This window comes from Falco naumanni, chromosome 8, assembly GCF_017639655.2.
Source record: "Falco naumanni isolate bFalNau1 chromosome 8, bFalNau1.pat, whole genome shotgun sequence".
Taxonomy (NCBI): domain Eukaryota; kingdom Metazoa; phylum Chordata; class Aves; order Falconiformes; family Falconidae; genus Falco; species Falco naumanni.
In genome coordinates, this window is record NC_054061.1 from 45,225,781 (window position 1) to 45,250,786 (window position 25,006).

At 39.6% G+C, this 25,006-nt stretch overlaps 1 protein-coding gene across 3 annotated transcripts in view; it reads left to right on the plus strand.

Moving 5' to 3' along the window:
• Positions 1 to 11,946: 11,946 nt before the first annotated feature.
• The window catches only part of RAPGEF4 (Rap guanine nucleotide exchange factor 4), a 158,566-nt gene continuing 145,506 nt past the window's right edge, over positions 11,947 to 25,006 (plus strand). The window contains exon 1 of one of the 3 annotated variants that reach the window (XM_040603595.1): positions 11,947 to 12,108. In XM_040603595.1, the coding sequence (XP_040459529.1) occupies positions 12,044 to 12,108 (65 nt within the window). In that variant the 5' untranslated portion in view covers positions 11,947 to 12,043. The remainder of the gene's footprint in view (positions 12,109 to 25,006) is intronic. The other 2 variants (XM_040603593.1, XM_040603594.1) reach the window with 2 other exon arrangements.

Here is a 25,006-nt window from a genome sequence, read left to right on the forward strand (position 1 = left end):
AAGCCTAGAATAAATCAGACCCATTGCCAAAGTGAAATTAGATGATTAGTCAAAGGCAATGTGCTTACACAGTGTACATCCCTCAAAACTCAAAAACCTTAGCTGAAAATCTAAAATTGGTGTAAGCCAGAAAAAAGATCAACAGCGGTGATTCAGCATTTTGCTTGTTTAAGATTTCCCGGGATCATGTTGCAACAGAAAGAGATGTGTAGTATCTGCATCCCTAATTCACTCTGATTTCACCCTAGGAAATGTATTCGGTTGTGTAAAAGGCATGAACATAATAAAACTCTCCAAAACTTGTAATCACATTGTTTAGAAACTGTTTTGGCAAAGGTGGGCTGACTAACTACTGCTATTTTGAGGACCTAAATTACTGAGTAGAGCAAATGCAGGTATTTCTATGAACTTATGTTTTGAGAGCTCTGCTAAGGAGGTAAAAAAGAGAAGGATGGGCACATGTGCTTCAAAAAAATGTCTAGAGGTGACAACATTTTTTGATCAGCACATGGCTCATAAATTGACCAGTTTTAGCCCTCATACTGAGGCTGTGCCACAGAAGCATCCCTGGGGACTATGAGAACATGAGGGCTTCTGGATGTTCTGAATATCCAGTGAGGGCTGGAAGCATGCCAAGAAGGTTGTCTGAGGGTAGTGTTGCTGAACTGTACTGAGATCTAGCCCATACTCATCCTGCTGTGAAGCAAAAGAATCAGAGGGAATCCTCAAGTGAACAGTCCTCAGAGATCCTTTTCCATCCTAGCCCTCTGAGGTACCCAGTAGGTTCATTTTTATAGCTCTTAACTAGAGGAAGTATTCACATGCAGTAAGGAAAGCCGGCGACTACTGGTGGCCACAAATGATGTGTATCTGAACACTATTGAAATTGCAAAGTCAAGCACTCATAATCTAGGAAATGACTGGATTAAAATCATCCATGGCTAATGTGTATATGTGTGTTGATGTTATTTATGATCCATGCCCCCCCTTTTTTTTTCATTAGGATGCCTTTCTGATGCAATGAACAAATGGACTATGCTTCCCCAATGAACTTAGTTTTCTCTTTGTTGTTCATATCCTGTGTTTAACTTAAGACAGTCTGTTCAGACCCTATTGTGACCACAAGATTAATGACATCTTTATGAGCTTTTCTTTGCACTCATCACTGTAGAATCAAAGTACTTTTCAAGTATTATTAACTTTCATAACAGTGCTGGAAAATAGAGGTATCACTGTTATTGCCTCTTTTCAGAGGGTTCAGTAGGATGAACTCAGAGGCTTTAGCTCCAGCCTCTGAGACATCCTGCATGTGTGTACTCTCACTGGAAAAAAACCCCAAACCTGGACTGATTTCCAGAACGGACATCCTTTCAGATCTTAGGTCCCTGTTTGAGACCAGGAACACAATAAAAGCACTTAAAGAAAGGGTCACCAGAATGCTCACAATAGCAGAACAATGCATATGTTCTAAGCTGTTTGGGTGACTGAACAACATTGTCTGAGGCTTTCTGACAGACCCCAAATATGGAAAAATTCAGTTTAACATCTTAAAATTTGACAAACCCATGAATTTCTGAAAAGAGAGCCCAAGTGCAATAAATGTAAAGCAACCTTCATTTTGTCACCAGTATGACCAATGGTAGCTCTGGCAGTACAGGCCACACGGAGTCTGGCAGGTTGGGGGTCCCAGAAGACATTCTCTAGTCCTGCTTCCTTTTCCACCTCCCATGGCTGGAATACTTCAGCAATCTTACAGTGAAGCTTAAGCTTTCTAGGAACAGTCATCCAAGACAAACTCACAGAATTTTGCCTTTCCACGGGGAGCTGATTGTGCCAGCCTTAACTTGTGAACTACAATGCATTTCAAGATCCAGACTTGGAATAATGAAAGATCTATTTCCCATATCTGTTTTGTCTCATTTTACTTGAACATGAGCCAGTAAAGCACCTTTGTAGCACAGAAAGCCTACAGCATTCTGGGCTGCATTATGGAGAGTATGGCCAGTATGTCGAGAGATGTGATTATTCTCCTCTACCCAGCACTGATGAGTCCACATCTGGAGTGCTGTGTCCAGTTCTGGGCTCCCCAGTATAAAACAGATATACAGGAGAGAGCCCTGGAAAGGTCAATGAAGATGGTTAAGGGACTAGAGCATCTGACATAGAGGGAGAGGCTGAGAGAGCTGGAACTGATCAGCCTGGGGAAGAGAAGACTCAGGAGGGATCCTAGCAATATTTATAAATATTTGATGGGGGTAGAATAAGGAAGACACAGCCATGCTCCTCTCAGGGATATCCAGAGACAGAAGTAGAGACAACAGGCACAAATTGAAGTGTAGAAAATTTCACTTGAATATTAAAAAAAATTAATTACTGTTAAGAGTGATTGAATAATGGAACAGGTTAGGTTGAATAGAAATAGAACAAGAACACAAAAATCAAAATGTCAAAAAATGTTAATATGGAATGAATCCCTGCCTTGTCAGGAGCAAGATGTGGCTATGGGAGGATAATACAGGCTGCCAGCAACTATGCAATATTTTGTCACTTCTCTTTCTCTTCAGGTTTCAAATACCATAGTTGATGAGCCATTAGGCCAATGAGGAGGTGCTTCCTCACTGCATTTCTTGGATGCTTCTAGAAGCCCAACTTCTTCTGCTTAGTGTCTAAGAGGTCATTGTCTCCTGTTACTTCCCCAGTGGCAGCTTCATTTTTTTCTTTATCTGTGTGTAATTTTCTAAATTAGATTCTTCTCCATGGTCCTTGAGAAATTCAGAGCCAGTACAAATTTGGAGTCAATGAACTTCTGACCCAGCAATCTCTTTTCTTTCCAGTCTGATGCTCACCTCCTACCCTTTTTGTGCTCACCTCTCATTTGCTTTTTTTCCTAGCTTTTGTTTATCTACCCTTCCCATCTTTCCACTATGAAAGAAGCATTAGAAAAACGAGCACTTCAAGATAATTTAAAAGCTTCTGTCAGGCATGAATGTTGCTAATTTCAGAGGACAAGGAAAATCTGAAATGTGGTCTTTCTTCCATCAAGAAAATCAGAGAACACTGAAGATAACAGAGCATCTGTGTAAAGATTTGCTGTATGCTGTACAGTGTCCGCTTAAAGCCTTCAAATTTGTATAACTTTTCTCTAGAACCAATATGACTTAAATGGGAAACAATTCATGCTTCAAACTAGATATTTGTTGTTGTTATGCTACTGTCATGTCAGTAACATATTCTTAATCCATTCAGGTATCCTCCTGTTGTTTTTATACACATGGGGTAGTACCTCATGATTGCTATTTGATCACAGGGGTGCTATAGCTCGGTTTCCTGTTACACAGCTCCACAGTCTGGTTTTTAACCAAAAAATGCCACTAGACTGTACCAGCCAGGATGTAGCCGAAAGCCATGGCAGTTTTTTTCCCCACTTACCAAATGGGTCATATTTTTTCTCAGCCAGAATACATTATTAGGGCTGCCTGGGCTGTATTCAGCTCATTCTTTAGCCATTTGGTCTGAATTATTTGCACGTATAAGCCTGCAAGCAAATTTATGATGAAGTGTATTTTCAAAGCTGTGAAAAGAAGACTATACACATTATATATGCTCTGAAGTGTATTGTGTCGTTTTTACCATGTAAATAAATGATTTAATTTGCTTTTCTTGTTTCATTTGCCTAATGTCATTATTTGTTTTTTTGTGGGTGTGTGCTGGTGCCCCCAGCAAGCTCTCAGAAAAACTAAATCTGTAATGCTGTTGAGTCAAACCTTGCAGAAAGAATTAACTCATTTACTGTATTGTGATGAATAAATAGCTGCATTGAATACATATGAAGCTGCATAATCAATTATTGTATACATGTGTTGTCATGTGCAAATGTCACATATGTTTACCTATAACAGACCATACTGCAGTGTACAAGTAAATAAAAGGTCTGAATGCTTCCATTAGAGTACTCCTACGATGCTAATTACAATCCTGTTTTAGAGTAGTGAAGAACACCTATGTAAACAGGACAGTCTCAGGCTTATTGAATGTTCTTGACTTTGATTGAATGTAATTATGAAATTATTACTTGCACTGAAATAATTTGTGGGGTTTATCTGAGTTGTCTTTACAGAATTGGACTCATAGATGTCCATCTTCTTGACTGAAAGAATTTGCAGAAAACTAGAATTTTCAGAAAGTAATTGGAAGACTTGTTTCTTTATTCACTGCAGATCACGAGTCATTATTTCATGTAAGGTCTAATTAAATTACATGTCCCAGTTATATAGGACTCACTGACAAAGCTTTTAAGAAGTGTTTATTTTATGATAATATTTCATAAATCTCAATTTTAAAAAGAAGGAATCAATGGGACAGCTAAGGCTCCTCACTTCTTTTTAAAAACAACAGGCAATGGGAACTATTGAAATCACCTGTGAGCCACAGGGCAGGAAAGTACCATGTCCCTTTTCCCTTGAAAACCTATTAATTCTAAGGAAAGGTGTGGTACTCACATAAATATAATACTACTGAGAGGTTGTTTCGTGCATTATCATGAAGGAGCTCAGAAGGACTGCAGCTGACTGATTTTATGCTACGCATCTTGTGAATAATACAAAAATAGAGATAAACAGAAGAATCTTGACATTGCATCAGAGCTTTGTTTTTTAAGCACCTATACATCACTACAAAATTGTGCAAAGAATTATAAACAGGTATATTTGATTTCTGGAACTAATTGCTAGAAGAAATGGGGAACAGACTTTAGGAAAAATAGATTTCCTAGTGAACAAGTAATGTTGAAAATTAAATCTGTTTCAATTGTCTGGAAAGATCAGTATTATGAATATAAAGAACCTAAGGAGGATAACCTTCGACCATCACAAAAAATTCTCTTGCTGATCTATCTGCTCTGTGAAGACATGGCAACTACAGGGATGTTTAATACGATACCTTACACTGAAGCATTTCCAGGCTTTGCCTCAGACTCCACCTAGTAAAATGAGGAAAACTAGTTATTTCATAATAACAAATTATGATAGCCTAATGGCTTCAATAACAGCTGTAGCAAATGTAGGGGTAGGCCATGAACTAGTGCTATTCCTGCCGAGAAGTATATCCGTCTGTATCTAGCAGAGAGAGCCGATGCTAAGTTGTGAAGATAAAACTTGCCCCGAACAGTTAAAAATGTGTTCATTGGGCTCTACAGCTAAGCAAAACCACCTTTCCTTTCAGCCTTTGATGACAATTTATGATTGTTGAAATACAGCAAAGCTGACAAGGAAGGATAAAGGAATAAGGAATTATACATACAGACAGTAAGAAATTAATTTGCTTTTGTACCTTCGGTGAAAGAAAGAGTGAGTAATTACAATCCAATGATTAATTCTATTAGCCATGGTAAGTTAAGTATGTTCCAGATAAAGTGAGACATTTGAGCTGACACTGCTGTGTGAATAAGGTACAGCGGAGGTTCTAAGTGCATGCTGGTTTGTCATAAATGAACAGTTGTAGGGTCAGGTCAGGCCTGGAGGCAGCACTGCTTTCAGACAGTGGGGAGCTAAAATAATGTACCTGTCAGGCCCTTGGGGGTATGTGGAGAGCCAGCCTAACACTCTGAATCCTATTCCTATTATGGCATAAAGCCTGACCCTCTTGACCATGTCTATGATTCAGCTCCAGCTGATCAGTTCAATTCAGGTCTGTTAAGAAGCACTGTCTGCCCTGTGCTCATAGAATAAGGAGCATGATGGCAGGCTGTGTGGGTCTAGTGTGGCACTAAGTTCTACTGGCACATGAATGTTGTACTGAAAAGGGACATAGCACAGTGTGAGTCCCAGCCTGCCTTGTATCTCTGACAACTGCTAAGTATTTTCCTGGTATTTATCATCTTGAAATGCCTTATGTTGTCTTGAGCTCTGTGTACAAATTTCTGTTTAAACCCAGTATGTTGATGTGTCTGTAGATCTAAACACTAATAAATTGAAAGAACATTTATGTAAAGTATTGCATCTTCAAAGTACTGTACTTCATCAGCTAATTAATCTTTACAATACTCTTGTGACTAAATTAGAACTTGTTATTTATTTAAATAGATTTTCTTTTTCCTGTGAAATAAGATTCTGAGATTCTGCCCTCCGTTTCCAGCCCAGCTATCTAAGACTTGACGTAACAGGGGAAGTGGATTAAACAGAATAGCCCCATTCATACCTTCCACTGCTCATCTAGTTTTGTAAGACTGGAAGAAGTTGGCAGGGTTCCTATGGAGAAAACCCCTATTCAAAAGCAAGTAGTTAAAGTAAAAATATGAAGCCTATGCATACCCATAATGTTGTCAACTAATAATTTAGAGCCTACTTCTTACGGTGTTGTTTCTATGACTCTTTTTGGAATTAATCTTAGCATATGGGCTCAGATTTCAAGTGTGTAAATCAAATGACCATCTGTTCAAACTGTGACTCCACAGAAAGGCTTTGATACTGGTCATCAAACAGAAAAATGTTGATAGCACTTCCATACAACATGTTGCTAAACCTGTGCCAAGTAATAATACAAAAGGTGATTGCTGCATCATGTTTTCTTAATGAGAAATGCTATCACATTATCATGCTATAATTTGAGAGTATTTTATTTCAAGGAATATAAAATGATACAATCCTCCTTGTGTTAGTTTACTATGATGTGGACAAAATTTTTATTTTACATTCATTAGGAAGGACAATGTCAAGCAAGGATGGGTAAAATGATGTAGCATACAGCACTGTATGTAGCGAATAAGCAATCCTTCACTGTTCAGAAAATCTGCCTAACTAGCAAGACAGATATAAAATTGGACATACGGTGTAAGTCAAATTGCCTCTTTTGCCTTCAGGAATTTAAGAACAGTTCTGGTCCTGCTGAATGCAACAGCAAATTGCCAACTAGTTTTAAAGAGCCCAGAATCTGAACTTCTTTGATTCACATAAACATCAACTCAGCTGTGTTTTCTCCATCTTGCACCTGTGCTTAGGCTACACCTTCTATATAGCAATCTGTATATTTTTTCCCCATTATATCTGTTTCTTATCAGTCTATCTGTATCTCACTTGTGTCTGTTTTGTTGTTGGCAACACTAAGACCTTTTCCAGAATATCATGCTAGAGCTATCATGAAGCATGGTGTAAGGTGGGGGAAAGGCTTGTGTTGCCATGGAATTTTTGAAAAAGGTGCTTTGAAGGGAACTGGGGAGTTGTCCTGATCAGTGAGGAGGACAGGAGTAAGAAAGAGATAGAACAGGGAACAATGCAGGAAGTTAATTTGGGAAGGAAGTCCTTACTTGTTCTAAAAATGCCTTTGCTATGTCATTTATATGCTGGGTTTAAGGATTAGCATTGGAGAAGAGAAACAGTATGTTGCTTGTAGGCTTTACAGGACAGTCTTATTAATGTAGGCATTAGTTTTAAGTTTGTACATCAACCCATCTTTTGCGCCCTCACAGCATACAAATCCCAAAAGAACTCACATGCAGATTTCTCTGTCTTTATTCCACTATGTCCTGATTACTCCTTTGAAGTCAGTAGGTGTTGTGTATGTACAAACGATAATACATTTTGGTTCCTATAACCCTAACCACACTGATTGTGGCACTGCTGAATTCTAAATACGCAAGATAGTTCTCTCAGTCTGACAGACAAGTGACAAACTTGGGATCCTCTAGAGAATCAAAATCTTCAATGTTTTAAAGCTGCTGGAGCTGGCCTTATCTTACCCTGTATCCCAGCTGTATTTTAGAGACAAAGGATTGTAGCCAATGCCTTGCACTATCAGTTAGATTTAGTCAGTCTGAACTAGAAGAGTCCTGAGGCTGAGCAATACTTCAACAGACATAGGAATAAGGGGAGTATGCTGGTGGCTGGAAGCCAGCTGTTTCCCCTAGGTACTCTCAGGAACACAGACAGCCAGAACTGAGGACTGAGTTCAATGGGCAGGTTATAGATTGTATCTGCTAATTCCTCACTACGTCATAACTGCAACTTCATTGGTATGAAGTATTACATATTGCATCCAAAACTTCTGCAGAAAATAGGGCAACCTCTACTGTTCTTTGTTTTAACAGTATTATTGCAGTTGCTTGAAGTTCTTGATATAATTAGTGGTGTAAAGAGGTTTCCACATTTTTTACTCTATTACTGCATAACACACACCTTAATAAATACATTTAGTGGTTTTTTTTCAAGCTCTAACAACCATCATTTAGTCTTTTGGTTCATTTTTTCATAGCAGGTTCCTGTTTGAGGGGAATGTATTTTTTTCTGGAAAAATTTAGCAAGAGCTCTTTGGCCATATTTGAGTAAAAAAAAAGTGAAGGAATGAGTATTTGTATTGGCAATAAAAAGCAAAGAAAGAGTCAAGGTATGAAATTCAACATGATCTGCTTATGTCACATAATGCAAACAACAGTTTGGACCCTACACTTTCTGCCTCTTAGTCTTACAGGCACAGGATAACTTAAAGGCTGCCTGATTTCTGGTTTTCTGTGGCTTAAGGGCTTCTGCTTGGCCATGTCACTCCTTTGTAAACTGTGAAAAGTTAAAAGGCCAGTTGATCTTTCACATACCTCAGCTGGCAAATCTCCATTTCCCAGCAGCAATCTCCTTTGAAAGCAGCTGCCATTCCAAATTTTGACTGCATAATCAAGTCTCACAAATCAGATTCTAAAAAGTCCCATTCACCTTCTATTCAACAGGGAGAAATTAAATCTGAAATATTATTGTGGAGTTCCACAAACGCTGAAAAAGAAGGATCTGTTTCTGAGAAAGATATTTTTGCTTTACTGGTCATTTTAATGATGCATAATCCTTTATGTTTTCTCAGGTAAAACTTCACAAAAGGTGTAACAGAAGGCATATGTAGTTATAGATGAGACTAAGCATAATTGCATTTTTGGCCATTAACAGTCCTGGGTCTCAAATACCTTTTGGGTCATCTCTTTTTCATACAAGTGTGTAGCTGAAAAAAGTAATGAAGAATGGGCACTATGAGGCACCAAGAAGAGATACAGTCCTTGTACTAATGAAGTGCGGTTCAGCATTTTCCTTCTAGCATATGCTCTTATTCACAGATGAACGAGTATTTGACTCCATTAACATAAGGCCAGTACTCTCAAATTACATGTTTCCTCGGGTTGTTATGGTCTGAATTCTTAAGAATCACAGAATAATCTGCATTCTGTTTGACTTGTCATGTGAGATAATATACTGCTTATTTGGTACCTTATATCTCGTGAGAACATGCACTGACCTGGGTCCAGGATTTCAGATTTCAGTAGTCAGGAGCTCCTGACATTTCTGTACAGTTTGGAGACCTCTTTGGTTGACACAGATACCTGAACCAATCAAATATTTACTCCCTGCTGCCCAAGTTTCTCTGAGAGGTTTCACTCATGTCTTAATCGGAAAGCTACGTGATTACTCATACATAATCCAACTGCCAGAAGTATATTTTGGCTGTCATGCTCTAATTGCTGCCTAACTGAGATACTTCTGAATGAAGTATGGCTATACTCAGGGTTCCTGGCCCACTCTGGGCTTGTCTAACTTGCACAGCCTACAAAGTGTTAAACTCTGGCTTAACGACTACTTCCCAAAAAGGTACATCTCTGAGGGGTGTCTGCCCACAGCCAGGCACCTGAGCGACATCCCCTTCATGCCTACAGGCACTGCATTTCTTGGAATCAAAAGCATTATTAACTGCAGAGGGTTGTCCCAGGGCAGGTAGGTTCTTTGGTCAAGGGTAGGCTCATGAGCATTGAGAAAGGTTTTCACAAGTTGCATCCCAGGATAGCATTCCAAAGGTCTTGTCATTTCAAGCTCAGGCTACTTTCTCCCAGACATCTGCTTACCAAGGAAATATCCCTGCTTGCTACCTTTTACGGAGGCCTAGCCTGTCCTCTAGTGGTTGGGTCATTAAACGTTGCATGGGAGAGGACAAGAGGTGGCTTGAGTGAACGCTGAACTGTTACAGCACCGTGGTTTTGCTGACAGCTACAGTGTTGCTATGTACAAAACTGCTGGTACTGGTATGCGTAATGCTGTTTGTGTCAATGTAACAGTCCGTGAGAAAAGATAAAGGCCTTCAGCTAGCAGTCATTTCTGGGCTCCTTCTCAGGCCTGATGCCAATTACAAGGAAAGAGCATCACTGCAGCTTAAACTGAGTTGAGGGGAGAAAGGGCTGTAAGGGGTGCCTTATGTGATTGCTCTGTAAGGAAAACTGTAATTATGTGGAATAATGTGATGAATGTTTTATAATGGAAGTACAAACTTAGTGAACTTTATTGATTCGTCTGTAATGTGCATACTATTTTATAAATAATTAATTTGAAAATTTAGTTTCTTACATTTGAAGCTCTTGTTCTGTTGGTTCCCAAACACTCACATATTGGGGAATGATAGCATTGGTTTTCCTCAAGTAGGCTGATTTCTTAGTGCAAGAATTTCTCATTTTTTCCACCATGGAATATAGCAAAGGAAGAGCTGCAGCTTTGATCTCACTGACTGGCAGCCTCTTCTATTCCTCTGGCATGCACTTTAATTTTTTTAAGGCAAAATGAAAGAATTGGCTTTTGTGGCATTCTCCTCTGCTATGCCAATTTCTTAGCTGTATCCTTTTAGCAACCGGGATTTTTAGATTTATTTCCTTAGATTTTTCATCATACTGTTCAGTATCCTGATGTTAACATTTATTTCTATTAAAGTGCTGAAGAAGCTGTGGCAGCAATGAGGCCATTAAAAGGGAGATGTGAAATGTGAAGTAGTGCATGTATGTAAGAAAATTACACTTGGTACAGCAAAAAAGATTAGAACAGAGGGCAGAGAAAATCGCCCATGGAGAACTGTAAGCGCACTGGCAGATTATCAGCAGCTGAATTAAACATTTGTGTCCACACTGAGAGGAGTTACAAGCCTGAAGGAAGGCACAGTTTGAGTTTCACTTTGCTATCATCTACAAATAACCCCAAACACCCTGCCAAGTTTTTTGTAGTTTCCTAGCCTTCTACCACACGGCTCAAGGCAAGCTGTGTTGACTGTAAACTGAAGCTTATGGTTATACACAGATTACTTGGGAAGATAAAATCTAGATCCTGGAATATTTTGGAGAAAACATTTCATATAGAACTTTGCAAAACAGGGAGACCTGCTGCTCTGCATTCCTTCCTCTGCTCATCACTTTTTTAATCATGTATGCATTAGCATCCTTAAAAAACCTGCATCTTGCAGGCCACACTATCACAACAGAAGGGTGTGGATGGTTTTCATTGTATACTAGACTCATCTTTCTCATGCTGTGTTGGATTCCTTCCAATTGCTAAATCCTATTCAAAGGCTGTACTGCCCAGTTCATTTTTCACCTACAATAAACCAGAGCCTTTAGGACACAGTTTCATGGGCAATGACAGGACAGACAGCAGGCTGGAGGAAGGCTTCAGAAAAATTCCCGAAATGTGGACTGCACCTTCCTTCCACTCAGCTACTGTGTGTTTACTACGGGGGGACCGGCGCACAGGTCTCTGGAGAACTGCTAAAATACTCCTGAGCTGCTTATAATAATTGAAAAGCTTGTATTTCCCCCACCCCCAGAGTCAAGGACATCTGTGGTGAAGCAAGGGCAGGGAACAGTAAGCCGGCCTCAAGTGTGCGTGCTGAGGGGCTCACCGAAGTCGGAGGGGGACGACAACACCTTCCAGGAGGGAGTGCCTCCTTCCCGCCCCCTCCCCGGGCGGCTACCTGCCGGCTGCTGGGCGGCAGGGCCGGGCTCTCCTCCCGGCCGGGCCGGCAGGTGCCCCGGGCGGCCGAGGGGGCCGCCAGGTCGCAGGCCAGCGGCGGGCCGAGGCGGGCGACGGGCAGGCAGATCCGCACCCCGCTGCCTGCGGCGGGCAGGGCGCGCTGCCGCGGGGGCCTGGGCGAGCCCATCGCGCCGTGCGCGGAGGGAGGGAGCGAGGGAGGACGGACCGACCGACCGGCGGGCGGGCGGGGGGAGCCGCCGCCAGCCGGGTGCGCGGCGACCTGATCCCCGTCCAACATGGTCGCCGCTCACACCTCCCATTCCTCATCCTCCAGCGAGTGGATCGCTTGCCTGGATAAAAGGTATCGGCATCTTCACAGGAGTGGCTGCGGATGGATGCTGTGTGCGTGTAACCTGCCCCCCCCCCCCCCGCCTGCATGCATGCATGCATGTATGTATGTATGTATGTATGTATACGTGTGTGTGTGCTGACACCCCCCCTTCCCTGCTCCTCATCAGATCCTGCCTTACATAAGGAGCGTGCCGGTGTGAGGCAAATGCCCGGAGGAAGTGGAGCCGAGGCGGCGGAGCCGGATAAGGGCTGGAAACGCTCGGGGCAGCGGAGGGGATGGGCAGTTCCCACTGGGATACTGCTCGGCGCCGGGCTCTGCTGCCTGGAAAATGCCGCACGTGGTGGAGGAGGGGGAGCTCCAGGGCGGGGAGAGGGCGCCGCGGCCCGGGGGCCTCGGGCTGCCGGCCGGGGACCCGCCGTGCCGGCCATGGCACACCCGCTGCCCGCGGCGTTCGCGCCCCAGCCCGCCGTCCTCCCCGCCTCAGCCCGCCGTCCTCCCCGCCTCAGCCCTTCGCCTCGCCTCACCTCAGCACACCGGCCCCCGCCTCACCTCAGCACACCGCCCTCCGCCCCAGCCGCGGCGCGATTGGGCGGGAAATGACAGACCCTCGCCTCAGAGGGCTCCGCGCGCAGGCGGGTGGGTGCAAGAGTGTTGGCCCGGGGAGGGGGGGCAGAGAAAATGTCCGCCCTGGCAGAGGCCGCTGGAGGCTCCCTCAGCGGCTACAGCCTCTCCCTGCTGTGGCGTCCCGGGGGCCTGCGGCTGGTCTCCGGCTGGTGGCGGCCTTTGCCGCGGGTCAGGTACAGGTGGGCGGCCAGCAATGCGTGAGTGGGAGTTAGGGCTGGCTAACGTGTGCTCAGAGGTGGTGTACTCACTTATAAAAATACAGGCAAATTATCTATTATTTAAAAAAAAAATATAAAATGCTTCGGAGTGCTTTCCCTAGGTGTTACAGGTGCAAGTGTCTCGCAATGTCGAGTTGCACAGGGGTGGTTTGAACGCCCTTTGCTTTATTTAATTCCTCACCTTCAATGCTTGCTGGCTTAGTTCAGAAGTGGTTTGATTTCTGAATGCTCAGTCGCCTGTAGTTTAGGAGAACAACTATTTGTATATTTAGGAGAACAGAGTTTAGACCATAAATATGCTATAAGGTTCAAATAAAGCTATCGGAGTGAATTACTTATGTGATATATTGTGGTTTACTGAGCATCATTAAGCCAGCTTTTGACAGTTGATGCCACTTGGGGTGGTGCTGTGAAGAGAAACCTTTGTGCACACAGGAGGAACCTTCCCCTTCTCATAATTTCTGCCATTTCCGGGTAACCTCCTAGTGTTGTAGGACTGCACCTCTTCGTAGGTTTTCCTTAACAATCCAGGCAGCAGACTGTAAGAAGTTAGTAAAACTTCTGGTCTAGACACCTGCCACAGATACTGATCCCCTCTTTAACACGTGACAAATTAAAAGAAGACTAACCTCTTAGAGGTTAGATAATGTGTATAAATGTTGGAAGTACTCTAAATGCAAATACAAACAGAGCTGATGATGGTAACCTAGGCATGTAACAACCAAAATAAAGCAGAGGGCTCGATTCTCAGCTCTAAACTGACATTGAGCAGATGTGAAGAAGCAGAGTATTAGCCCTAGTACTTTTAGATAGGTGATCTTGTAATTTCTCTGGTTTCTTAGATGCAAAATACATTGTGAGGTTTTTGTTACTTGGAGTAAGCTAGCAAAACCAATTTGTTGAGTGGAAAGAATCAGTTCCAGGTGTCTTGAAGGATGATGTAGTATTATCCTTTTTTTCCAGAAGGCAATCCGGATGTAAGACAAGCTCAGGACATGAGAGATTGTAGGTTTTTTTCCTGGTCTCTGCCATGCTTTGCTTTGTGATCATAGGAAATACACGTTTTTTTCTGATTTTCCCATTTAAAAAATAGTTAAAGCTATGTTGGAAAAGTACTGTAGGAATCAAAGTACCATTAGATAAAGCATTATTAATTAATTTACACACTTGTATTTCTAGAGTGTATTTCTTTTCTGAGGATGATGATCTATGAATGTACTCACTTGAATTTTTATGTGATTTCTATGTATTTTAAGCCCTTTAAGACATCTTATAGCATTTTCTAACCTAGTTGTGGATTTTGTAAATACAGGTTCATTTAACGAGTCAGTTCTCTGTAGGATACCATGTGTTTTTATTAAATAATACATTAGTTTTAATATGTTTTAGTTAATATATTAGTGTTTTCAGGAGGAAGGCATACTAAACCTGGTATTTTAGAATTTTAGGTGGCCCTCAGCAAAGACAATTAAAATGGCATGTAATATGGATAATCCATGTCCATTCTTTAAAAAAGCAGGAGAATTAAACCCTAAATGGAAATAACAAAATACATCACATACATAAATGATGTATTTTGTATATGTTCTTCATGTTTTTCCCCAAGTCGCATATCAAACAGGAACTGCTAACATCTAAAATGAAAGCACATATGAAGAACCATCAAAATGTTTCAGGAAAAATGTTATTACTGTATATGGTACTGTGGGCTAGGACCATCAGTGCTTCTACCATGCAGCTTCCATGTGTGTTTACTAACCACAAAAGCAAAAGATTAGTACTTCAAAACACAATACACAGGACAGAATTTATATATAAAGTCACAAGTACAAAGGTAAGGAAAAGCAGGGACAAAAAAGTTCTGAACACTGTGCTCTGTGAAGAATATTTTATTTTTGCAGGGGAGAGAGACGATCAGTGGTGAGCAACTGTACATCCTGATTGTACCTGGACATGTAAATATTTTTTCTGTTAAGGAAACCAGTGCTTTTACCTTTGAAGTGAATAGTTGCTTTACCACTGATTTCCTAGGGAGTAGAAGCATGCCTACCGTCTTGGCATTTTTCTGGATGTCCAGTCTGGAGATAATTAAAAGAAGGTTGCTGATTTATGCAAGTGTATATAATTAGCTTAGGAACAATGCCTTCTCTACTGTCATGGTTTCTTTCACACTAAAGACTGTCTAACCAGGAAATTTCCATGTTGATATAGCTTTACTGAATGGTAGACAAGGTATTTTTTACATAACTATTCTCTAAACTTGATCACAGTTATGAATTCAGGTAATTGTTTTAATTGAATTAAAATATAAACTTTTTAATGATGTATAGCATTCACAACAGTCAGAGATCCCAGGATTTCATACCTGCCTATTGCACCTTTCGTTTTTCTCTGTGTTAATTGTAGACTTCACTGCCTTAGCAGAGTGGAAGAGCAGATCACAGAGCAAAGCATCTAACTGCTAGCCTGCTGTGCTAAGAATGTTATGATCTTTGCTCAGCTATTTATGAATTATTTAAATATTAATGGGTGTTTTGAGGACATATAATACATACTGAGCTTTTATATCCTTGTTAGACTTTTGACTTGCGTCATTTATACCTTACAAAACCCCAAGTAACACATACAGTGTTGTATCTCATGTCTGTACCTCAAGCCAGGCTCTCATAGATTTGAGTGTAAATTCAGACTGAAGCTTGTAACAGCAACATATTTGAATCAGGATTTGTTTTTTAGTTCATTGTAACATGTATTTGAGATGCAAGTTATTTGTATATGCTTAGTAGTCAACAGGTCTCTTGTGCGTATACAGATAGGCTAGAATGAAGAACTGATATTCTGAAAGAATTGTAAAAGAAATACGGAAAATGCTTGTCATCCTCTGTAACCTCTAACTATATCAATGATAATGGGTTATAGATTTATAATCAGGCAATATTGTGAATATTTTAGAATTGCATTATGATGCTATTCTATATACTTTTAAAATATATTTTTATGTGATTGGTAAGACATAGACTTTTATATATTTTAAATTTCTACCATTGCTTTTTATTTGTAACAAATCCCTAGAAGTACCACCACCATTTTTTACATAGTTTGAATCTGAACAAAATCATGGGCATACACTGGAGCTCCTAGCTCCTATTGGCCTGTGTGCTTTATGTTTTCTCTCTGTATGCAGTACGTGTCTAAGCTGGTGTATGCTTGGATGAAGTCTGTGTGGGGATATATCAGCAGCAGGCACCGTGGTGGATGTGGAAACCCAGAGACAGAGCAGTATAGACATAGCCGAAGTGCTTTCTAGCACTCAGACAAAAATGCAATCTTCTGAGAGTGATGAATAATAACAAGTTTATCTTCCTGCATCATGCAACTCATTTTCTAGTCCAGTGCAAAGGTAGTCTTTGATGAATAATAAAAAAACCCTTTTTCTTTCCGTATCTTCAGACAGACCAAAATAATTGTTCATATAGCTTGCTATTAGCTTGTAAGTCTGTGCATTTTATTGAATATATGAATTCAAAGTAACTCATAGTGAGAGCAGGAGTTGTATTTTAAACAAATTTGAGCTCTTTTATTCTCTGCTCACGGGCTTAGGCATTTCTAGTATCAGCTTCCATTTGTTACATGCAGTTACAGTAAGTTACACACTTGTTCTAAGGACAGGTATTAAGAGGAAGAGAAAGTGATTGCTCTAGCACTCATGTATATAAACATTGTCATGGCCCACCAGAGCAAACTAGTATGTGCATATGGCTATTAGGTCGTGATATATTCAAATTCAGTTGATAGTCTTGTGAAGTGGCCACAGGATTGGTGTGGCACTTGTGCAACTGTATGTTTCACCAAGTGGTGTTGGAAACATATCTAAATTGTCATTGAATTATTTTTGGTGTTAGGCTTTGGTCTCTAAAGTTCTGTATTTTGAGGAGATTAATTTTCTTTTATAACAAAACCTCATATTTCAGCAAAGAAATGAAAAAAACAACAAACCAAAATCATGCCCTCAAAGTCAGGTGGCCACCAGATATTTTTCAAAAAGTATTCTTATCCAGTGTGACATCTGTTTTTGTCTGCATCTTACAATTTGCTGCATGTAACAAACATGATATTTTATGATACTTTCTGTGTTCTGTTAGTATTTTCTGCACTCTTATTTGGCATGATCACTTACTATTCCTGCTGCTTTATCAGTATGAATGTTATGTTATATTTATCAACAAATGTTTCCTGAACTGACTTTCCACTTAATCTTTGAATCCAGAAGTTGTAAAAATGTATGTCAGTGTAAATCTGTAGAAGTTATTTCATAGTTACTGTAAGTTTTAAATTCTCATTAGCTGTAACAATGCAGATCCTAAATGGGTAAAGGTGCATTTAGCGTAATATGTTGGTGGATGGCAGTGGCTAGAGTTTGAATCAAAGGATATAATCACTTGTGCATATTGTTCAATTATAAATTTCATTTGCAATGTATCTCAGAGTCTGTGTTCATATTTAAGTGCTTTTAATGCCTGTTATGAAGCTACAGTGCTGGTTAATGTAATTTCATCCAGATCTACTTCTGTCAAATGGAATTTTAACTGTCCTGAGCTCCAGTTCACATTTATGAAAGTAGGAGGGTTTATTTAATAAGGTTTAGTCACTCCTTGGTTGCAAAGCATGCACCATACATAAAACTTATCATAAATGAAAGGAGACAATTTCCTTGCAATTTTACTTTTTCTCTTGAAGTATTTTGTCTTTTTGAAAAGCACATGAAGATGAAAAAAAAATTGTTATGTTTAGTTTCTTATTATAGCTGTATTGTTCAGGTAGTGTGTTTTTAATTTAAGATAAATCTTTGCGAATGTCATTACTTAATAAATACATATTTTGCCATTCCATTGTTTATAAAGACCTAAAAGTTGACCTACGTGTATGTAAAGAAATGAAGCACACTTGATTACTCACTCTGTCAAACCCTCCAATAATTTTTCAGTGCATTGGTCAAACTAAGTTGAAGGCACAAATGTAACTGAGTGATATAATGATATGAGTGTGTAGGTAAAGGAGAGTCCCTCATATCTGCATTCTTTTGGCCCTCACCGAGGAAGACAGATTACAAATCTGTAACTATTACAAATTCTGTCACTGCAGCTGATAGCCAATCAGTCTGCATTTAACCGGCAGGTCAATCAGTGCTTGAGTAGATCAGGATTATCTACAGCATTTCTTGTGCCTTGCATAGCAGGACATGAGAGATTATCACAGGGGTTCTCTGTGTAGGTGACAGGGGTTCTGAGTATAGGTGATAGTAGTACTTTGTTGGAAACTAAGTATCAGCCGTCTTACTTGTGTTGCATTTTTTTTTCTTTTTTTACTCTGGAATGATTTGTATGTCTGGAAATCCTAGGGTATGGAGTTTAAATAAATTTTCATTTACTGTGTGTCAGAGGAAATGTGAAAACTGGAATCCCAAAGTCTCATAAAATGGAAATCAAAAGAAAAGAATTTTATTATTGTTTAAAAAACTCATGACAAAGCTTTTCCCATGGCAAGGGAAAAAGAAGCTGAGAGGTGAATGCTGAAAACATGGATTTGGTAGTACTACTGTGACAAGTGAAAAGTGCCTGTTAGGGAGAGCTGATCGCTGGCTGTCCCCACAGAAGTAAACCCTTAGCTGGACATTACTTCAGATTAAAAGTAACTTCATTTATATCTAGGATTTAAGTCTCTTAGCACAGGTCTAAAGTGCTTTGATAGGTCACTGGCATCCCTCTCTCAAACTTGTACAAAGAGAGATTAAAAGGCAAAGAGCCTTACAGCATTGCCTGGAGGAGAGAGGTGCTTCAGTGTTGTCTTGCTCTCACTAAGGGAAAACAGTATCTTGCTACTAATATTATTCTGCATCCTACTGCTTTGCTTTTCTGCCTGTCAGGAAAGGGTAGGAGAAATTACAGGTAGCATAGAGGAATGATCTGGTTTCAACTGCATTCCCTGCTGCTCTTAGCTAATGTTTCAAAACAGAATATGCTTTAAAATACTATTAAAATTCACCAAATTCATGGTAGTGGTTACTGGTACGTTCCAGCTCATAGAGTTTGCCTTTGCATGTTTGAATAGATGCTTCAGTTTTAACCCTGAGATGAACGAATTTTATTTGTCTGTTATGTATTGTGATACTCTGCTTTCTATGAACAGCCTTGCCAGTGGAAGAAATACATCATATCTGCTCCTCTTTCGTGGGCTGTTCATTGCTGTATGAAATGCAATGTTGCCCTTTTAAACAGTTAAAAAGAGCAAGGGAAGGAAATGGACTGCAGTGTTTTCATTCAGTTAGAGGAGAGTTCAGATTTTTTAACAGATACAGAAAAAAATTTTTTTAAACTCTAATGGCATCTTGGCAAAGAAGGTAAAACTACATGTTTTCTGTTTTTTCTTTTTCAAGTGTCAAATCAATTATGAGGAAGAACTGAAAAAAAGGACTTATCATGTGGTAGTAGAGGAAGTAATAGGTTGTGGTTAGATAACCTTGATAAAAACAAACTAAAAAACCTCCAACTTGTTCCTTCTAGGTTAAGAAGTCTTTCATAGCATACATAAATATTCAAATATTTAATCTTAACACCACTGAAAGTTTTTTATACAGCTGTATATGCTACACATGAAAACTTGTCCAAATTGTATGTGTGAAGAATTTTAGCAGTTATCCTCTGTCTGTATTTAAAATTTGAGCTTGAATAGTTTGTACTTTAAAATAGCCTTTTGAAGATACACTTCTGGCAGATTTTTTGGTAACCTTCTCTTACAGATTCTCGAGCAGACATTGTCAAGAAAATTGTTTTATTTCTATAAAATACATACTTGAAATCTTCACAACCAAATAAATCAAGGGTAAAATATCCTTTAAAGAAGCCTTATTGACATAATTGGATAGAGATGTATAGCATTGATGCTGTCACATGTATATGTGTGCTGTGATATTGTATTGAAGAAGCAGGAGAAGATCGATTGTGTCTTCTGTGAAAACATTACTGCCAGATAAGACTTACTGTGCTCTGAAGAAGCAAATCAGTAATATAAACAAGGAGCTGGATAAAGTGTTCAGTGGTCAAATAAAGTAGAAAAGCTTGTAGAGTAGTGAAAATAAATACTCTTGCTTTCTGTGATTTCCAGATAATTTTGTAGTCCTGTTTTGCAACACTGAAAATGTCCATCTCACTTTGGCCACAGTGAAATGGGATATCAGTGCAGTAACCTGCCGAGATACAAATTTAGGGACGATTGTATTAAACTGAAGACTGGAGTGGGGGTGCAGGAGTGTCATCCACGCATTATCCTTCATGGTAAGAGATACTGAGTGTGAAGTTTTCATTTCCAAATCAGTCATTCCTCCTGCATGGTTTTGTCCTGGCATTTGCTATGGTGTGATACCTACCCAGTTTTGGTTGCTGGTCAGTTAGTGACTAGGTATGGTTACTACAACAGCTGCTAAAGCTCTTGTATGCTGCAGACTTAAGGGAAGTAGAGATACAGCAGCAGCTGCCCCACAAAGATACTGAAAAGTTGGGGGAAAGGACTAAGAAGCTGGTTTTTTAAGCAAAAAAGATTCAGACAAATGTAATAGTTCCACAGTCTGCTTTACTTAAATTTTATTTTAAATTGGGTGGGTCAGCCGAGGGAGTGGGTCCTTCATTGGATAGTCATAGATTTTCTATGAGAAGGATAGTGTTGCCTTAAAATGCTTTTACTCTAGCTCATAGATCTACCAAATTGTTGAGAGCTGAAGAATTTTCATTGATTTAAGAGAGCTGTCCACACTTTTAGATTCACCTAAAAGGTCGTATTCCATACATCGTGGTAGAGCTTTCAGAAACGTGAGTACACTTAGGGAAGGACAGAAGCTTTAGCAGAAAATCCAGTGGTATGAAATGCACCAAAATTCATTTTCTAACTTCTTATGCTCACGAATATCAAGTTACAACTCTGCTGCATCAGCAGCGAGGGGACACTTCAGAAACATACCAGCATCAATGTCACAGAACAGAACAGAAAAGCATCCCCACCAGCACTAGTTTAGCAGAGAGGAGCCAAACTCAGTGGGATTGCTCTCTAGGGAACAGCAGTGGTGATCACAGGAGTGTCTTCAGGTGCTCTGGTGTGGTCTCTGGAAAAAGCCTTTCCTGAGGCTTTTGGAGCCATGTAGGGGCTGTAGGGAGATTCACAAGATTCACCTCTTTGGGGTTGACTTCTGCAGCCCATCTCCCTGTTTTGAGGAACAGTTCTTTTCTGGATTAATACCACTGCCTCCTATCAGTGCTGCTACAGTCACATTAAAGCTTGAATAATTCTCCATCTTGCATCAGTAGTACTTTTCTAATTAATAGGTTTAATCATTAATGTTCTAAGGAATATATTGTAATATTAGCTGTTTAAATATTACCCTAAATTATGCTTTTAAAAAGATGAGTTTACAGCAATTTAGTAGGATAGCTGCAATGAGGAAGTAAATTTATGTTGTCCTGTACTGATGTTGTTCCATGCTAGGCAGCTTGTACCTAGAATAGAGAACATAATTCGGCATCATAAATACATTAATTAATGTTAATTTAATGATGATGATGACAGTTACCATGATGAGAATTTTATTAAAAGATGGTGGAAAAGCAGTTAATTGATGCCATGGTATTTTATTATTCTTGTTATGGTCTCTCACTAAGTAAAACTATCCTTTTAAAACCAGTGTCATTGTTCTAGATTATAAGCACTTCATAGAAATGAGTTTGAATGCTACTAGTATTACTGTTACACTGCAATCTGGAGTTTTTACACAGGCAAAATTCCATGTCCTAGTAAGGACTAAGGGCCAGCTCAGCTTGGGACACCTACTGTTAATTCATTCCTTACTCCTAAACTCTGATTTCCCAGGAGCAATGATCAAATCCAAAGGCATTTTGTTGATAGCCTGGATCCTAGTTCATTTTTATGCTAATTCACAATATTAACCAAACAGCTAAATCTTAATCTAGGTGTTTGTCTGTATGCCTCATTTAAGAGACATTAATTAGTTGTGACTATGGTGTACAGTTAGGATTCCTCCTGCACTTTTTTTTTTTTTTTTGGTAAAGCACAGCTCGGGAGAAGGTACCTTTTCTGAGATAGATTAATAGTTAAATCATTCACTGAAATCCTCCCAAATTCTAGCTTAGTTTCCAAATGTGGTGGATCAAAATGTATGCTCTCCCAGTAAAAATATTTCTGGAAATTTAGTTGTACACAGTAATATTAAACTTAGTATATTTTGAAGAGAGGCTATTGAAATAAATGGCTTGCAGTAATGAATTAAGAAACATTGAAACATTGTAAGAAATATAACAATTTTCAGACTACTGCTATGTGTATTACTTAGAAATTTGTTTAGAGCATGTCTGTGTGTCCCCCTTCAGGTGCCCACTTCATGCACTCCAAGTGGAAGTAACTGCTGCTAATGCAAAGCGCTGTAGCTCAGCTGCTTGCTAACATAAACCACTAGGAGCACACAACTTTAATCTGACTTTCCCAGTAAATATGGAGTTTGGTTTCTCACTGCTGTGCTGATGTTTAAAGCTCTGAAAAGCATGGCTCATCTACCTGTAAGAATGCTTGTTCTTCCATGGTGACTCATGTTACTGGGATCATGAAGCAGTTCTGTTAGAAGAGCAAGCTTTTTTCCTGCAGTTCCAAGACACTCCTTGCCACGTCAGTGGAAGTGAGCCCTGATCTTGCCGCCTTCTGAACTAGAGAGAAGCTCCGTCTCCTGAGCCTTCAGCAACTCAGGAAAAAAAACTACACAGTCTATGAATTATATGCCCCTAAATCTTATCCTTCTGACAGGATCAGAAGTGGAAGAAATTTCTGCACTCTCGTTTCAGAAACAGCATTGAGAGAACAGTGTTGATTAAGTTTATATGACCTAATGCATGTTGTTTGCTAACCTTGTTTGCTTTTTCCCTGTCCAACTGCATCAAACAATTAAAACCACTGCACGCAGAGATCTTAGAGTCAATTCTATGCACATGAACTAGTGGACTTGAACAGAGTCAGCTGTGAGCAGTTGTATCAATGAAACAGTTTCGGACACACTTTTTCTAGGAAAAGGGGATAGCCTGAAATAATATCCCTTTTTTTCTTTGTCAGGTTTTGCTGTTAATTTTGGGATTCCATAAATCAAGGGTGTTAGAGTTTCAAGTGCTAGTGTAGTTTGGGTAGGCATCTTGTCTAAATGGATTTAAAATCTGTTTGCAAGCTGCACCTCCTAATCTTCTTAAAATAATTTTGACAAGAGGGTTAATGCTTATTAGTACCTGTCAGCTAGTGCACAGTAAAAAAAAAGGAATGGGTGAAAATCTTACTTGAAATATTTCAAAAGGGAGCTGTTGTAGTTGGTTGTGGTTTGAAGTGTTAAGAGGATGCCACTGTGATGTAGAAGCAACTGTATACACCAGAGAGTTATTATTCTCATCTGTAGTTAATAAGGGCAAGCTGGAGTATAAATGAGGATAGAGATTTAATCCCTTCTAGACTTAATTCAATAAGAAAGATGAGAGACAGAGATTCAATGTGAGTAGCATCTGGGCTTGTTTCTTGAGACAAATATTTGGATCCTTTAAGTCTTTGATTCTAAAGAGGAATCTTTAATTTTTCTTTTTTTTTTTTTTTTTGTGAGAAGGAGTGCTTAAACTGTGGATGTAACAATGAGATGATAAAGATATGTATTTGTGAACTTAGTCTTTGTTCATTGTAAGCTACCTGACTTCTGTTCATTTAGAAGCTCATCCACTGGCTAAAAGAACATTCTGTCAGTAAAATTAACTGACAGCATTCGAGTGAATGATAGGTTTAATGATTGCTGCCAGTCTTCTATCTTTCTGGTAGCCCTTTATACATAAATGATTTCTGCATCTGATCCAGCATGATCTTCTAGGAATGTTCTATGTTTCTGTGCATAGTAGTAGGCATTTAGTCTGTTATGAAAGATTCTTTCTAATGTTCTCAGCGAGTGCTTAGCTTACCTGCTGATTCATAATGTTTGACAATCACATTTAAAGTGTATGTTATGGAGCTAATTCACTTTAGTTTCATAAATATCTAGTAGTTTTCTGAACCTGCTGAACTGCTGGTCCATATGCTACTTTGCTGGAGGGAGTTCTACAATTTTATTTTCCTTGAAATCTTGGTTTTTTTAAAGGTGTTACTGTCACAGGTTTTAAATATTTTAAGTATTTGTATTAAGGCTCTTTACTCTTACTAATGAAGAGTTTAGATTCTTGCTTGCATATTTAATTTGTCCAACATTAAGAGACAGGAACTGCATAAAATAGAATGCACTTTAATAAAGTTGTCTTTCTTGCTTGCAAGTGAGTAAACAGAACGCTAAAGTTAGTTTGTACCCAGTGAAATGCCCAAGAGATATGGATATAGGAGTTACTGCTGATACCGTAATCTTTTTGCCAGATAGATAGCTTCTATTTTGGGCACCAATTCCACAGACCTTTTGTATGTTTGGACATCTGATTTGTCGTGTTCCCGTATAAACTTGCAACTATGTCTCATTGTAAGCTCTGTAAGGACTGTGTAATTACTGCAGCAGGACTTCAGTGTTAAATGAAGCTTCTGGACACTGCCTCTGTTGATAATAATTATGCTCAAGTTGATAACAGTCAGTTGTTAGGATGTTTTGGAAGGGTTTTGTAGAGGAATGCAGTGGGTTGATTAACATTGATAATATACAGCTGTAGCCTTGCCTCGAAGGCATTGGGTTGATTGACATGGATGATGTGCAGCTGTAGCTTGTTCCTACTTAGCTTTAGTTAAGTAGTTTAATAGCACTGAGGATTGTAGGATACTGAGGTGGTTGGATGGGGGAGGGGTAGTGTAGTCTGGCTTTTGGAGGAAGGCGATACAGCACAGACTGTAGAATCTGACTGATGGTAAGTCTTTTTGCAGCCTGCTGATTTGTTTGTGCTGCAACAATTTGTGCCCCATGTGAGGCTGAGTTGGACTCCAGCTACAACAGGGTTTCATTATGTACCTGTGAAATG